Source organism: Peromyscus eremicus, chromosome 23 (assembly GCF_949786415.1).
Source record: "Peromyscus eremicus chromosome 23, PerEre_H2_v1, whole genome shotgun sequence".
NCBI lineage: Eukaryota > Metazoa > Chordata > Mammalia > Rodentia > Cricetidae > Peromyscus > Peromyscus eremicus.
Genome location: NC_081438.1, coordinates 19663788 through 19680212, shown reverse-complemented (window position 1 = coordinate 19680212; position 16425 = coordinate 19663788). Strand labels below are relative to the sequence as shown.

The 16425-nt window shown below is 49.9% G+C and overlaps 1 protein-coding gene across 1 annotated transcript; it reads left to right on the top strand.

Moving 5' to 3' along the window:
* Positions 1–525: 525 nt before the first annotated feature.
* Positions 526–14973, top strand: Gusb (glucuronidase beta). The gene is made up of 12 exons (XM_059249600.1): positions 526–767; positions 2685–2870; positions 3071–3252; positions 3748–3890; positions 4318–4505; positions 5251–5394; positions 5626–5804; positions 5889–6035; positions 7959–8043; positions 10441–10617; positions 13679–13814; positions 14306–14973. The coding sequence occupies exons 1-12, from the start codon at positions 558–560 to the stop codon at positions 14476–14478; spliced, it is 1950 nt and encodes a 649-aa protein (XP_059105583.1). The 5' UTR covers positions 526–557; the 3' UTR covers positions 14479–14973.
* The last annotated feature ends 1452 nt before the right edge of the window (positions 14974–16425 follow it).

Below are 16425 nucleotides of genomic sequence, written 5' to 3'. Positions count from 1 at the left end.
AGGGACTCTCATTTCTGGCACTGGGACCCGAACTCTCTTGGGAGTCCCTACCTCGGGAGGTTGTCTATGTGTCGTTTCCAGGCCTTAAGACACCCCTTTCATAAACTCCTAACCCCCAACAATGCTTCTTAGTGTCTCCCTTGAGCCCTTCATCCGGGACCTTTCACAGGAGTGGTGAAGAAATGCTGGGGACCAGGACTTCAAGGAGTCTCCCGGAACTTAGCCTAGTGGTCCTGGGAGGCACAGCCCCAGAGAGTGGGGGGCTGCCAATGACTGTGAGACTGGCAGGGACCTCTGGCCTTCCTAGGGGAGGACGACTCGGGACTTCATGCCTTTGGGGAATATGAGAGTTTTCTCTCTCTCTTTCCAGAGATCCTAGCCCGGGGACCTTTGGATGGTCCTGCCCCAGCCTCTGGACAGGCACTTACTTGCCCTCAACCAAGTTGGCGCCGGCGGCTTCACTCAGGACCATGTGACGCTCCCAGAGCCCGCCCCCGCCCTCTCCGGGAAGGTCAGGCTAAAAGCCCAGCCGCTGGGCGGTGGGCAGCCAGGCCAGCATGTCCCCAAGGCTGAGCTCGTGCTGGGTGGCGCTGGGTCCGCTGCTGTGCAGCTGGGCGCTGGCGCTGCAGGGCGGGATGCTCTTCCCCCAGGACAGCCCGTCTCGGGAGCTCAAGGCGCTGGACGGACTGTGGCGCTTCCGCGCGGACTTCTCCGACAACCGGCTGCAGGGATTCGAACAGCAGTGGTACCGGCAGCCACTGCGGGAGGTGCCCGCTCCCGGGGTGGGGTGGGGGGAACCCCAGGTCTGGAAGTTTCTGCAAGCCAGGGGATGGGTGGAGGGGTGCCTGTACCTGGAGATCCCCTTCCCTTGCGCGGGTCTAGAAGAGGTTAATATGGGTTTGCAGGCTGGGGTGGGGAGCGGCCGGAGCAGGAAGTGGGGGGAACTTGCATGCCCAAGAACCACTTGAACTCCAGGGCTTCTGCCAGGCGAGCGCTGCCCCAGGCAATGGATTTTTTTTTTTTAAACTTTTCATTTTATTTCAAAATGCTGGGGGGTTGAACCCAGGACCCTGTGCGTGCATGTCAGTACTGAGCCTTTTGTTTTTGTTTTGAAACGAAAACAAAATTCTGTAATCCAGGCTGGCCTGGATATCCCGGTGAACTTTCTTTTTTGGTTTTTCGAGACAGGGTTTCTCTGTGTAGTTTTGGAGCCTGTCCTGGATCTCGCTCTGTAGACCAAGCCGGCCTCGAACTCACAGAGATGCGCCTGGCTCTGCCTCCCGCGTGCTGAGATTAAAGGCGTGGGCCACAGCGCCCCCCCCCCCCAAAAGAAACCCTCTTGCTCCAGTTTTCCCGAGCTAGAGTGCATGTTTGTGCACATTGCCTCCTGCATGCTCTTTCACATCTAGCGAGCAGCAGAACCCTAGCAGTGTACAGAGGGGATGCTGCCCACCACAAAGATTTCGGGGTGGGAGTAGAGGAGGGGACCATGCGGGGTTCGGCTCAACCAAGAGAAGGGCCTTGGGGTTGCAAGATTCAGATAAAGGACATGACAGCTAGCAGAGGTCTCCATCTCCGCTCTCCCTTCCTAACTGGGTAGGGTTGGTGCAGTAGCAGGGTGAAGAAAACCTGTGTGCTCACAGCCTCCGCCTCGCCCGGATTCATTCATTCATTCATCCATCCATTGTCCCTCACTTCCTCTTCCCCTCTTTCTCCCTTCTTTGTTTAACGTTTCTAACATTCATTTGTGTGTGCATGAGTGTGAGCACCCGTGTGCCACCCAGTGCACGTGGAGGTCAGAGGGCACCTCGCTGGTCTCTCCTCGGTCCCAGGGATCTAACTCGGGTCATCAGGCTTGGTGACTATGTAGTGCCTTAAACCCAGAGGCATCTCAGCAGCCCTGTGTGTGTGTGAGAGAGAGAGAGAGACAGACAGACAGACAGACAGACAGCTTCTCACTCGGGCCCACACTGGCCTCCACCCCGTAACAATCCTGCTCCCTTAACCTCACAGGTACCAGGGTTACAAGCTATGGGCCAGGGCCACCGCACCTGGTTTAGCCACTCAGCTTTCAGCCGCACTGCCCAGCATTCAGCCCAAGAGGAAGTGAGGAGGAGACAGCGCCTCACATGTCTTCTCTGTTTCCTCATCTCAGGGGCCCCTGGGCCCTGCTGTTGGCCTTCCCCCTGTGGCAGTGGCCATCTGCCTCTTTGTCAGGCTCTGGTTCTTCCTGTCTTAGGCGGGCTGGGCTGTGGCCCTTGGCTCACCCTTTCCATGGAAATCTCGATCCTGGTGCCATCTGTCCGGTGGAAGAATTGGGTTTCAACAGTCTTTTGTACAAACTGCCCAAGCAGCCAGTGTTTACCGAGTCCCTCCTCTGTGTCCCTGTGCTTCTGTGAGGCGCTGGGGTTGGGGTGCAGGCATGAAGCACAGCCCCGATTCTTGCCCTTTGGATAGAGTCTCATGTATCCCCAGTTATGCGGTAGAGCAGAGGATTTAGCCAGGGTGTGACCTTGAACTCTGATCTTCCTGGCTGCACCTCCCAGGTGCTGGGATTACTGGTGCACACCCCCATTGGTTTATGCCGTGCTGGAGTTGGAACCAGAGGTCCCATGCATGGTAGGCCAGCATGCTACCAGCCGAGCTACATCCCCAGTCCGTGACTCCAGCTCTTCTTTCCCCAGTCGGGCCCAACCTTGGACATGCCGGTCCCTTCCAGCTTCAATGACATCACCCAAGAGGCGCGGCTTCGGAACTTTATTGGCTGGGTGTGGTATGAACGGGAGGCGATCCTACCACAGCGATGGACCCAAGACCCCGAGATGAGAGTGGTGTTGAGGATCAACAGTGCCCATTACTATGCTGTTGTGGTCAGTGTAGGGAGTGGCTGGCCCAGGGGGAAAGCAGTTTAGGCTGTTGAGAAGGGGTCTGTGCCATGGGGTCGGAGAAAGGGTGGCTTCATGGGCTCCATTAGAACGCCATTCTTCCATCAGGCTTATGGCAGGACCCGCTTCTGGAAGGGGGTTCCCTTTGGCCCGTTGCCCTCCGCTCATATTTCCTGTGTCTACAGTGGGTGAATGGGATTCACGTGATGGAGCATGAAGGGGGTCACCTCCCCTTTGAAGCTGACATCAGCAAGCTGGTCCAGACTGGGCCGCTGACCACCTGCCGGATCACCATCGCCATCAACAACACACTGACTCCTCATACCCTGCCACCAGGGTCCATCGTCTACAAGGCCGATACCTCCATGTGAGCAGCATCCTCCCTCTTCCCTCCCCTCCCCTGTCCAGTGAATTTCCACACAGAGAGAGTGACTTTAGCCCTGGATCTGGGGAGACCAGGGGACACAAGCTAGTTAACCTGAAAGGAGGCAGAGGGCCGGGCAGATGGCTCAGTGGGTAAAATACTCACTGTGTAAGCATGAAATCATGAATTTGAAGTCCAGGCTCCCATGTAAGGATGGATGCAATAGGCTGGATCTGTAATCCCAGTGTTCTTGAGTGCTACTGTGTCAAGGTAAGAGGTGGAGATGGGATTCCTGGAAGTTCTCACGCCAGCTAGAACAAGGGACCCTGTCTGGAGGTAGAAGGCAAGAATCAGTACCCAAGGTTGTCCTATGATCTCCACATGTGCACTGTGGTGTACACACACACACACACACACACACACACACACACACACACACTGCATGCACAATTTAAAAAAAAAAAAGACACAGGAACAATCGACCTTCGTTTTTCTTAGGTATCCCAAGGGTTACTTTGTCCAGGATATAAGCTTTGACTTCTTCAACTATGCGGGACTGCATCGGTCCGTGGTCCTCTACACCACCCCCACCACCTACATCGACGATATCACTGTGACCACTGGTGTGGAGCAAGACATCGGTGAGGGCCCCTGGCGGGAGGTTCTGTGCTAGGCTGGGCCCAGTTTAGTCTCAGTTCCCAAGAGGAAATAATGCCGAAGGCAAAAGGCTTCGGGCGGTCTTGTAACTGTCACCTGCTTGATCACTCTCAGAAGACAAGACCCAGACTGCCGGAGCCAACAAGGGCTTCAGAACTCACCCATCTGGTGGACCTCACTTTGCGAGGAAGTGAGGACCAGTGGGAAGTGGGGTCTTGGCTCAAGATATTGAGTCACATGGCTCTTCCCCTATTGCCCCACCCCCAATCTCTCCTCCCTGAACAATAAGCTGAAAAAAAAAAAAAAATCAAGCAGCTGTTTGCTAGGGTCTGGGAGCCTGAGAGGACTTCCGAGAGAGTGGTATGATAAAGTCCTCTGTCTGTTTCTGTGCCCATCTCTCGTTTCCCACAGGGCTGGTGAATTACTGGATTTCCGTCCACGGCAATGATCATTTTGAGCTAGAAGTGCGTCTTTTGGATGAGGATGGCAAAGTCGTGGCCCAGGGAACAGGGCACCTGGGTCAACTTAAGGTGCCCGGTGCCAACCTCTGGTGGCCTTACCTGATGCATGAGCATCCAGCCTACCTGTACTCCTTGGAGGTAATGGGGAACTTGAGCTGGTGCCAAGGAAGGTCCTTTGCTGCCACCTGGTGACTGTAGTCTCAGCAGGCATTCCAGGACAGGTGTGGCTTGGCGGGCACTGTCCTAGATTCCTAGCTTTTCTGTCCCTCGGTGGAAAAGTCCTGAGAGTATGTTCTTCCTAGAGACAGAGACTGTAATTTTGGCATCTCCGCTGAAGCCTTGTGAGATACATAGGTCCTTTTTAGTCAGGCCCAAGGGGTATGGGATAATAGGACCAAATAAGTATAGAAGTTGATGTCAGCCTGGTCTACCTAGTGAATTCCAGGACAGCCAGAGCTACAAAAAAAAAAAAAGAAAACAAAACAAAAGAAAAGAAAAGAAAACAAAACAAACAAAAACCCCAAGCTAGCTAGGCATGGAGGTGCACACCTGCAATCTTAGCACTTGGGAGGTCTAGGCAGGAGAATCAGGAGTTCAAGGCCATCCTTAGCTACAAGTGAGTTTGAGGCCAGCCTAGGATATATGAGATCTGACTTAAAAAGAAAAGCTGGGCGGTGGTGGTGCACCTCAGCACTCAGGAGGCAGAGGCAGGTGGACCAGGCCAGCCTGGTCTACAGAGCAAATTTCAGGACAGCCAGGGCTACACAGAGAAACCCTGTCTTGGGGGAAAAAAAAAAAAAAAGCTCCTTCCTGTTGGGTGACTGGTGACATGGACGGGGCTCAGTCTACCTGGGTGCTCTTGCCTGGCACATTGGTCTCCTAGGTGAGGATGACAACAGCTGGGCCCGTGTCTGACTTCTACACCCTCCCTGTTGGGATTCGAACAGTGGCTGTCACCGAGAGCAAGTTCCTCATAAACGGGAAGCCTTTCTATTTCCATGGCGTCAACAAGCACGAGGACTCGGATGTGAGTTGTGGCTGTGGTATCCCCGGGGGTGGGAAGGGGATGTTGGGAGTCACTGGTCTCTCCTTCCCCTTCCTGAGTGCTCTGAAGAGGCCATCGTGGGCTGGGGTTTGTGAGTCAAGCCTAGGTGGGGAGTGGGGGGAGGGGGTGGCTCTGTAGGGGCTGGGGCTTCAGAAGAAAGTGGGTGTTCTCCAGCGACAAGGGCAGAGGCCACACAGCCCTGCTGTCCCCTAGATCCGAGGGAAGGGCTTCGACTGGCCACTGCTGATGAAGGATTTCAACCTGCTCTATTGGCTTGGTGCCAACTCCTTCCGTACCAGCCACTACCCCTACGCGGAGGAGGTGCTTCAGCTCTGCGATCGCTACGGAATTGTGGTCATCGATGAGTGCCCTGGTGTGGGCATCGTACTGCCGTGAGTGCCCTTGCCGCCCGCACTGCCCAACTTGCCCAGCTCTTCTCAGAACCTTTGGTGACCCTTTCCTTCCTGGCTCCGCAGCCAGAGTTTTGGCAACAAGTCTCTCCGGCACCACCTCGAGGTGATGGAGGAGCTGGTGCGCAGGGACAAAAATCACCCTGCGGTTGTGATGTGGTCTGTGGCCAATGAGCCGTCTTCTGCTATGAAACCTGCTGCTTATTACTTCAAGTGAGTACTACCCTTCCTCCCCTGGGCTGAGTCACACCTGTGGCCTTTAGTCCTTTGGCCTGCCTCAACCTCTATAGGCAGCCAGGAGTGTGGAGGTCAGCCTTGAGGGGGTGGACGTATGCTCTGAATGCCACTGTTCCCTCCTGGTCCATCACTTCTGGGAACCCAAATCAGCCCACCCAAATGGTGGTTTTTCCACCCATTGAGATCCTTCTAGTCATACCTGAAAGGAAATCCAGAGTTCCCTTTGATACATAGAACTTCAGATTTTTATATCACATTATCTGTCTATCTATCTATCTATCTATCTATCTATCTATCTATCTATCTATCTATCTATTTTGAGGCAGGGTTATCTATCTATCTATCTATCTATCTATCTATCTATCTATCTATCTATCTTGAGGCAGGGTCATCCATCATCCATCCATCCATCCATCCATCCATCCATCAATCTTAAGGCAGGGTCTTGCTATGTATTCCTGGCCGGCCTCAAACTGGCACTGATCCTCTTGACCCTGCCTTCTGAGTGCTGGGATTATAGGCATGATCCACCAAGCCTGACAATTTTTTGGTTTTAGATTTCTTTTTAATTCGTTTATTTCTGTGTGTGCTGTGGCATACACATGGAGGTCAGAGGACAGCTTGTAGGAATTGGTTCTCTCTTTCCACCTTGGAAGTCCTGGGGCTTGAACTTGAGTCACTGGGCTTGGCAATAGGTGCTTTTAACCACCGAGTCATTCTCCAGACCCTTTTCTGATTTTTTTTTTTTTTAAAAAAAAAACAAGGTTCCCAAATAGTGCATGCTGACCTCAAATTTGTTATATAGCCATAGCTGGTCTTGAATTCCTAATCCTTCTGTCTCTACTTTCTTCTTGGGGCAAGGATTACAGGTGTGCTCCATCACACCTGGCATTCATTCAGTCATTCATTCTAGACAGAAACATATGTGGAAACCACTTTGTGATGTTTTGGGTTCATCTTTATAAAACCAGTTTACCCAGGCATGTGAATATAAATGGGATTTTAAATTGTTTTGTGTGTCTGGGTATTTTGCCTGCATGTATGTGTATTTGCTGCCTTCAGAGGCCAGAAGGCATCAGATCCCCAATAATAACTGGAGTTACAGCTGGTGTAAGCCACCATGTGGGTGCTGGGAATTGAACTCCAGTCCTCCGGAAGACAGCAACCACTGGGCTCGCTCTCCAGCACCATAAAAGGGGATTTTTTTTAATGACACCGAAAGATGTTAAATGTACTTTCCAGTGTTGGGGATCCAATCCCAGGCCTTATCTATGCATGCTAGGCGAGTGCTCTACCATTGAGCTCTATCTCCAGGCCCATTCCTTTATCTGTCATGAGACTGTCACTTAGTCTTTAGGGTGAATTATACTGCTCATCATCTGTAATGAGATCTGGCACCCTCTTCTGGCCTGAAGGCATACATGCAGGCAGAACACTGTACACATAAATGAATAAACCTTAAAAAAAATTGCTTTAAAAAAAAAAGATATAAAAGAAAAAAAAGTCTTCAATGGTGAATGATAGTGATCTGTGCTGTGGAGGTCAGGAATAGGTCCCAGGTAACAAACCCTAGGCCCAAAACTAGTCCTTCCGTTCAGCTCTCTCCTCTCCATTCCTCATGAGTCAATGGGATTCACACAGCACAACAGTCATTACTTAAATTTAAATCATGCCCGCCCCCCTCCCCCCAACCGCCTCACAGGGTGCTACACTCCCCTTCATTTCTGCCGCCTCTTGGCATTTCAGTTTGTACTCACCTCTGCTCTTGTGGCTCCGTGCAGCCATGGCCTTAGCTGGGAGCCACCACTGATGGGGGAGCTGGGAAGGAAAGGGAGAGAGAGGTGTCTGAGAGCCCCTCCCCACCTGACAGCCTGCCTCCCTTCTGCCTTCCATGGACAGGACGCTGATCTCCCACACCAAAGCCCTGGACCCCACCCGTCCCGTGACCTTTGTGACCAACGCCAAATACAATGCAGACCTGGGGGTGAGCCTGGGGGCCGGGTGGTCCCCACACTGCCTCTGCTCTCCTGTGCTTGGTCTTTAGTCTTGTGCTTGCTCACATGAACCAGCAGTGGCCAGTCCGGCCATTTTCACGAGTGGTTAAAATGACTAACTTCCTGCTTATCCCCTAGGCAGTGTGGCTTCTAACCCCAAGAAGGCTGGGCTATAGTCAGGACAATGTACCTGTTTCATTGTAGACTTGGGCTTTTCTAAATTAGCATCATTCATATATATATATATATATATATATATATATATATATATATATATATATATATAGTAGCTTTATTTTACTATATTTTCCTATGTATAGTGTATTTTGATCATAGTTATACCCATTTCCCTCCCTTGCCCATCTCATACTCCCGCTTTTCCCAACGAGTCTCCCTTCGACTTTCATGGTTTTTGTTTGCTTCTTTGTTTTTAGACAGGATCCCACTATGTAGCCTATAGCCCAAGCTGGCCTAGAACTCAAAAATCCTCCTGAGCCCTAGGATTACAGGTGTGAGCCATCATGTTGGACAGACTCAGCCTCCCCACCCCCCATTTTTTTTTTTTTTTGTAAATTGTATGCCTTCAGTGCGTATCAGCAGGCAGGCATGGTACTGGAGCAGTAGCTGAGAGCTTACATCTTGAGACACAACCACATCTGCATTCTGCTCTGACCTTGAAGAGGCCCTGAATGTGAGAGGCAAACTCAGTTGGCTACTCTTGTCCCGGGCCCAGTATGTGGACTGATCTGGGTGAACAGCTACTTCTCTTAGTATCATGACTATGGGCATTTGGAGGTGATTCAGACACTTGGAGTGAAACCTCTAAGCCCACCCCCAATGACACACCTCCCCCACAAGGCCACACCTCCTTATCCTTCCCAAACTGTTCCACCAACTGTAGACCAAGAATTCCGACATAAGAGCCTATGGAAGCTTTTCTCATTCAAAGCACCACAGTATGAGCTCCTAGCCAGAGCCATCCCTTCAGCATCTATCTCCCCCTCTTATTTTTTGAGACAGGGTCTTGTTAAGATAGTCCTCATGGATAATAAAGCCTCATCAGGGGACTGGAGTGATGGTTTATTGGTTAAGAGCACTTGTTGCTCTTACAGAGGACCAGAGTTAGGTTCCCAGTACCCACATGGTGGTGGCTCATAACCATCTTGTTCCAGGGGATCTGATACCTCCTGATGCATATACAAATATAGAGGAAAAACACTCATTTATAAATTAAATACCTAAAAATAATTAACAACAAAAGTCTTCTTAGCCCTGGCTTCTCTATATCTCTAGAGCCCACCTTTCAAAAAAAAAAAACAAAAACAAAAAACAGAGTTTGCACTGAGGCCCAGGGAGGCCCAGGTGTGGGCCATTCCAATGCTTGCCCTATCTTCTGTGAGGACGGGGAAGACTTTGCTGGGTGCCCCATGCCTAGCCTCTTTACCTGGAGTGTGCTTTATGAAGTGACACTACGTGATCCTTCACAGCTTCCTGCAGCTTGCACTTTCCCGCCACCACAGCCTGGAGAGGGTCTGGGGTCCCTTGGGAAAGACCTCCTCATTCCAAGGGCAGCTTTGGAGCCGAGCAGTGTGACTAGAAAGAGACATGCCTGTGTGATTCTGGAGGCTAGCCAGCTAGACACAGAACTCTTTCCTGTTGGTTAGACGCATTCCTACCCCTGCTCCGTGGACACCTCATCACTGCCTAGGAAGAAATCTCGCCAGTCTATCACTCACAGCAATTGTGCCTTCCCAGTTGTGGATCAGAGGAGACCCTGTGAGAGGCTGGTGACGTGGCTCAGTGGTATAGCCTATGCTTAGCACATACAAGCCCTTGGGTTGCATTCCCAGCACCTCCCCTCACCAAAAAATGAGCAGGAGGTGTAGCTTAATAGTAAGAGTGTTTGCCTCAAATTCCTGAAACCCTGGACTTGATCCCCAGCAAGGCAGAAAACTAGGTATAAGTATACCTGCGATCCCAGCGCTTGGGAGGTGAAGGCAGGAGGATCATCAGTTCAAGGTCAGCCTTGGCTACATTGGGAGCTTGAAGCCAGCTTGGGCTACGTAAGTCTGTCTCAAAAACTGAACTGTGGAGAGAAAAAACATCCGCTCTTCAGGTTGGGTCCTATCTCCAGGCAAGGCCACAGGAGACCAGTGACAGGAATAGAAAGGAGTGAAGTCCAACAAGGTCAGGAACTGATGGCAGCCTGCTTTGCTTCCAGCCATGACCCAGTTGGGAGCCTCTGCCTAGCGTTACAGACTAGCCCCACTTGGCTTTCTTTCCCTTCATGTTGGGTGGGGTAGCCTACGTCATCTGCCTTCTCTTCTGACCTTGAAGAAGAGGTCCTCAGTGTTGGGGGTAAACTCACTTTACCGCTCTCGTCTTAGGCCCCCTACGTGGACGTGATCTGTGTGAACAGCTACTTCTCCTGGTATCATGACTACGGGCATCTCGAGGTCATTCAGCTGCAGCTCAAGAGCCAGTTTGAGAACTGGTATAAGACTCACCAGAAGCCGATTATCCAGAGTGAATATGGAGCAGACGCCATCATGGGGCTTCACGAGGTAAACAGTGTAGAATGTTTTATCGTCACTTACCACAGTGGTGACGTTATTTGTCTCTCTGGGCTTTCCCTGCCCTCAGTTGGACCAGTGACCCAGCCTTAGCTCTCAGGCACCTGCCCAACCCTACACACACTGTGGCCCCCGCACACAGGCCTCTGCTCGGCTTGTGTGGGTCCCAGAGGCAGCCCCACTTTTGTTGTCTCATCCTCCCATCCCCCCAACCTGCTATCCACATTGTTTTTTGTTTTTCTAAAGAAGATCTTTGTTTGATGCCCAGGCTGGCCTCATACTCACAATCTCCCTTAGCCTCTTGAGTGCTGGGATGACAGGTGTGTGCCTCTACACCTGGCCCTTTTTTTTTTTTTTTAAACGTTTTTCAAGAAAGGACTTTTCTGTGTAGCCTTGGTTGTCCTGGAACTCACTCTGTAGACTAGGCAGCCACCCTCGAACTCACAGAGATCTACTTGTCTCTGCCTCTCAAGTGTTGGGATTAAAGGCTTTTTAAAATTCTCAGCCTCTGGGCTGGAGAGATGGCTTAGTCGTTAAGAGGATGCATTTGCTGCCCTTCCAGAGGACCTGTTTGGTTCCCAGCACCCACATCAGTAGTTTACAAGTGCCTGTAACTCCAGTTCCAGAGGATCTGATAGCCTCCTTAGGCCTCCACATGAACCTGCGTGCCTGTACTGAACAGACACAATTCAAAAAATGAACAAATCTTTTCTAAAAGTTAATTTTCAGACCGGGCAGTGGTGACACACGCCTTTTTTTTTTTTTTTTTTTTAAAAGATTTATTTATTTATTTTGTATACAGCATGTATGACCAGAAGAGGGCACCAGATCTCATTACAGATGGTTGTGAGCCACCATGTGGTTGCTGGGAGTTGAACTCAGGACCTCTGGAAGAGCAGTCAGTGCTCTTAACCTCTGAGCCATCTCTCCAGCCCCGACACACGCCTTTAATCCCACCGTTCAGAAGGCAGAGGCAGGTGGATCACTATGAGTTCGAGGCCAGCCTGGTCTACCGAGTGAGTTCCAGGACAGAGAAACCCTGTCTCGAAAAACCAAAAACCAAACAAACAAAGTAACTTTCAGCCTGGGGGGAAGGTAGCTCAGCTGGCACAGTGCTTGTCCAGCACGCATAAAGCTCCACATGCTATGCCTGCACCAGACAGAGCAGGTGTGGCAATGCATGCCTGTAATACTTGCACTGGGAAGCGGGGGCCAAAGAATCTGAAGTTCGGGGTCATCCTTGCCTACATAAGGAGTGTGAGGCTAGTTTAGGATACAGAAAACCCTGTCTCAAACAAAAATTCTCCTGTCGAGTGTTCATAGCAACTAGCCATGTAACAGCTACTGAGATTGAGATGTGGATAGTAGACTACGTTGGTTTGGTGTTATCCTAATTTAAATGGCCACACGTGGCTGGAGCTGCTGTATTAGTGTGGGTCTGTTTCCATTAAAGTCATGGTGGGCAAGGTGTCCCAAGTCTGTTCCACCACTTGAGTTCAAGGCTAGCCTCAGCTATATATTGAGTTGCAGGCCAGCCTGGGCTACATGAGATGACTCAGATAAAGTGCTTACTACACAAGTGTGATGACCAGAGTTTAAATCCAAGGAACCCACATAATGCCAGGTGTGGTGGCACACATCTGTAATCCTAGTTCTACTGCAAGCCAAGACTCAGAAGCAGGACCCCTGCTAGCTGTCAGGCCACCTACCTGGTGTATACGGTGGTGAACAAGAGACCTTGTCTCAAACAAGGTGGAAGGCAAGGACTGACAGGCTGTCCTCTGAACTCTACATGCATGCACCCATGCACATACACATACATATACCTACATCATACACAAGATTTAAAAAAATTTTTTTTGATGATTCCTCCTTATTTTTTTTTATGTGCATTGGTGTTTTTGCTTGCATGTATGTCTGTGTGAGGATATCAGGTCCTCTGAAACTGGAGTTACAGACAGTTGTGAGCTCCCATGTGGGTGCTGGGAATTGAACCAGGATCCTCTGAAAGAGGCTCTTAACCTCTGAGCCATCTCTCCAGCTCCATGTACAAGATTTAAAAAAAATTTTTTTTAAATTAATGCGCATGTCTGTGTGTCAGGGTACCCACTGAGGCCAGAGGTGTCAGAGTCCCCTGGAGCTGGAGTCACAGGTGATTGTCAGCCACCTGATACAGGACTGAACTTGGGTCCTCTGCAGTAACAGCACACTCTTAACCACCATGCCATCTCTCTAGCCCCTTATACATATACTTTAAAATAACAACAACAAAGGTCAGTTTCACATGAAGGAGTTGCTAAGGCAGGGTGACTAGTAGTCTAGGCCCCAGCCAGGCTGTGTGGTAAGGCCCTACCTTGAAAACAAAAACAAAAGCCACAACAAATTTTTTAGAGTTGAGGTAAACATATTTTTTACTTCCTAAGTCCTTTGGCTTAAAGAACAGCTAGAGATGGGGGTGGTGGAAGTGGCTTCAGCAGGGAAAGCGCTTGTTCTGTAAGGAGCAAAATTCAGATCCCCACCACCCAGGCAGGCTCCAGGCTGGAGTGGCAGGCTTCCTGTAATCCTGGTACTCCAGTGGTAGAGATGAGATTCCCAGAGCAAGATTCCTAACCAGACTACCTTGAATGCAAGAGACCCTGACTCGATTTTCTAAGGTAAAATACAATGAAGGATCACCTGACTCCCAACACATGCAAATTGGAGAGAATGAATACACACTGCTCAGTTAACCTGAGCAGTCAGGGTGGTAACAGCCCAGATGTTTGGGAAGCTGAGGCAGGGTAGCAAGCTCAAGGCCAGCCTGAGCAGTTTAGAGAGACTCTGTCTCAAAATTGGATTGTTTTGTTTTTGTGAGTCAGTGTTTCTCTGTGTAGCCTTGGCTGTCCTGGAACTCCATTTGTAGACCAGGCTGACCTTGAACTCAGAGATCCACGTAACTCTGCCTCCCAAGTGCTGGGATTAAAGGCATTCATCATGGTCACCCTGCTGGATCTCTTATTTTTATCTAACACTTCAGTCCCAACTCTGACATTCCCTTTGCCTTGAATCCCAGGACCCACCTCTAATGTTCAGTGAGGAGTACCAGAAAGCTCTCCTGGAGAATTATCATTTGGTTTTCGATCAGAAACGAAAGGAATATGTGATCGGAGAACTCATCTGGAATTTTGCTGACTTTATGACCAACCAGAGTGAGTGTCTGTTAGGCGTATGGATTTTTCTCAGATTGGCTTTTCCAGTTCTGAGCTTTTGTAAGAATAGTGGAAACAGGGCTAGGGAGATGGCTTAGGTAGTATTTGCTTTGGTCTATTTTACAACAGTTAAAACTGGGTCAGTTTACACCCTCAACTTTTGATAGGGTCTCACTATGCAACTCTGGCTGGCCTGTAGACCAGGCTGTCCTGGCACTCAGTAATCCAGACTGCCTCTGCCTCCTGGGTGCTTGGATTAAAGGTGTGCTCCTCCATAGTATTTTAAACTTTATTACATTTTTATTGTGTGGGAGAGCGGGGTGTGTGTGCATGCCATAACACATAGGTAAAGGATAGACAGCTTTGGGAAGTCTGCTTGTTCCTTCCACTGTGAGGGTGTCTGTGATTGAACTTGGGGTGATTTGGTTTAACGGCAAGTTCCTTTACTTTGTGAGCCATCTTATCAGCCCCCCTTGTTTGTTTTTTTAAAGCACCACTGAGAGTAGTGGGGAACAAAAAAGGGATCTTCACTCGTCAGAGACGCCCCAAAAGTGCGGCATTTATTTTACGAGAGAGATACTGGAGGATTGCCAACGAAACCAGGCAGCATCACCATTCAGTGCCAAGAACCCAGTGTTTGGGAAGCAGACCATTCACATTCTAAAGCTAGAACTACCCCACTGCAGACGCGACCTCTGATGAAATGAAGGACGTTCTCAACAGAGCAGGTGTCCTCAGACAGTTCCTGGCACCAGAGTTTTTTGACTTTGGATTTTGTGATCTGCTAAAAGGGGACACTGAAAGTGACAATAAAGTTTTTCTTGTATGGGAATAATGACTTGCTATGAATATCTGAGCTTAAGCTGGGTAACATGTCGTGCTGAGAAGTGTTTGAGGTCCTTTCTGCCTCCTCGGTTTTTGGCCTAGCTTTGTGCACTCTTGAAAACCTGTGTGTGGACACTCACACTTCCTTAAGGGATACTGGTGAAGGGCTGGAGAAATGGCTCAGAGGTTAAGAGCACTGACTGCTCTTCTAGAGATTCCAAGTTCAAGTCCCAGTACCGACTTGGCCAACTGCCATCAGAATCTCCATTTCCTAGGTGATACCAACGCCCTCATTTGACCTCTGCAGGCACCACATGCACGTGGTGTATAGACAGACGGAAATTATTATGGGGAAAATAGCCATACATGTAAAATAATAAAAATTCAAATTGTTTTATTTATTTATTATTAGTTTTTCGAGACAGGGTTTCTCTGTGCAGCCCTGGCTGTCCTGGAACTCTCTCTGTAGACCAGGCTGGCCTCAGATTCAATAGAGATCCTCTTGCCTCTACCACCTGAGTGCTGCGATCAAAGGTGTATGCTATTACCCACCCAGCTAATTTTGTTTTAAAGTACTACAGGTGACAGATTGCTCACTGCCCCAAGACACCCACGCTTGGGCATCAAAACTGGCTAATCTTGACCCAGTAAGAGTCAAAAGACTCAGCTGGGCAGTGGTAGCATAGCATGCCTGTAATCCCAGCACTCGGGAGGCAGAGGCAGGAGGATCTCTGTGAGTTCGAGGCCAGCCTGGTCTACAAAGAGAGTCCCAGGACAGTGAAGGCTGTCTGCAAAAACAAAAAACAAAAAGAGTGAAAGACTCACTCATTAAACCCCAGAGGAGCTGGGTGTAGTGGCACATGGCACATGACTTTAATCCTGCACTGGGGAGGCAGAGGAGGCAGAGCTGTCTCAAAACAAACCCCCTACAGATTAGCCACAGACCCATGGGGATTCACATACATAGACAAGTCCTATATAGTGCAGCGGCTGACAGACCACTTTCCATGGTTGAGATGACATGTTAAGGTTCAAATACCGAGTCTCTGAATTGTGAACTCCCAACTCCAGCCTAGTCTTTGGGTTTATATGCATGCTCGTGGAGGCCAGAGAACCACCTCAGCAGCTATCCACCTTTGTTTTTGAGACAGGGTTTCAGATTAGGGGAGAATTCACCCAGTTTAGGCTGGTTGTCTCTGCCTGTCTCTACTTTCCCAGTGTTGAAATTATAAGCACATGCTATCAGTCCCAGACCAGCTCTTAAGTATGAGTTCTGAGGACTGAACCCAGGGTCCTTATGCATGTACCACAAGCACTTCTATAGTTCAAACTTGACAGGATAGTTTTGTGTAAAAGCCTAATGGTTCTCAGCAGTGCCACTGACTAGGACCTGCCTCTTTAAACAGGGCCTGTATAAACTAGTGTTCTGTGGCTGGTACCTCCAGAGTGATGACCTGTTGTCTTGCTAAATCTTTCCCTGGGGATTTGTCCCTGGATCCCTGGTCCAGACACTCCATTGAAGCAAGGGTATATACAGCCCGGTATTCTTCTGAAGATCAACACTGGTGTGGGGATGATGTTCTGAAAAGGGCTTCTGAGCCGTCCAGTCAGGTGGAAGACAAGGAGCCATGTGCCGTGCTGGAGACGAGTGGCCTCTTCTCAGGGTCAGGTGCATGCCTCTATACACATCCCTTTCCAGTCTTCCTTCCCTAGACCCACGGAAAGAAGAGAGCGCCTCTTCCTGCTAGCTTGAGATAATTTAAGACAGACTCTTGGGGGACCCTAG

Excerpts from the sequence above, each read along its gene's own strand:
- Gusb (XM_059249600.1), top strand. The coding sequence starts at position 558 with ATGTCCCCAAGGCTGAGCTCGTGCTGGGTGGCGCTGGGTCCGCTGCTG. Across the intron at positions 5,395-5,625 it reads ACAAGCACGAGGACTCGGAT|ATCCGAGGGAAGGGCTTCGA; the intron begins GTGAGTTGTGGC and ends GCTGTCCCCTAG. Across the intron at positions 10,618-13,678 it reads CCATCATGGGGCTTCACGAG|GACCCACCTCTAATGTTCAG; the intron begins GTAAACAGTGTA and ends CTTGAATCCCAG.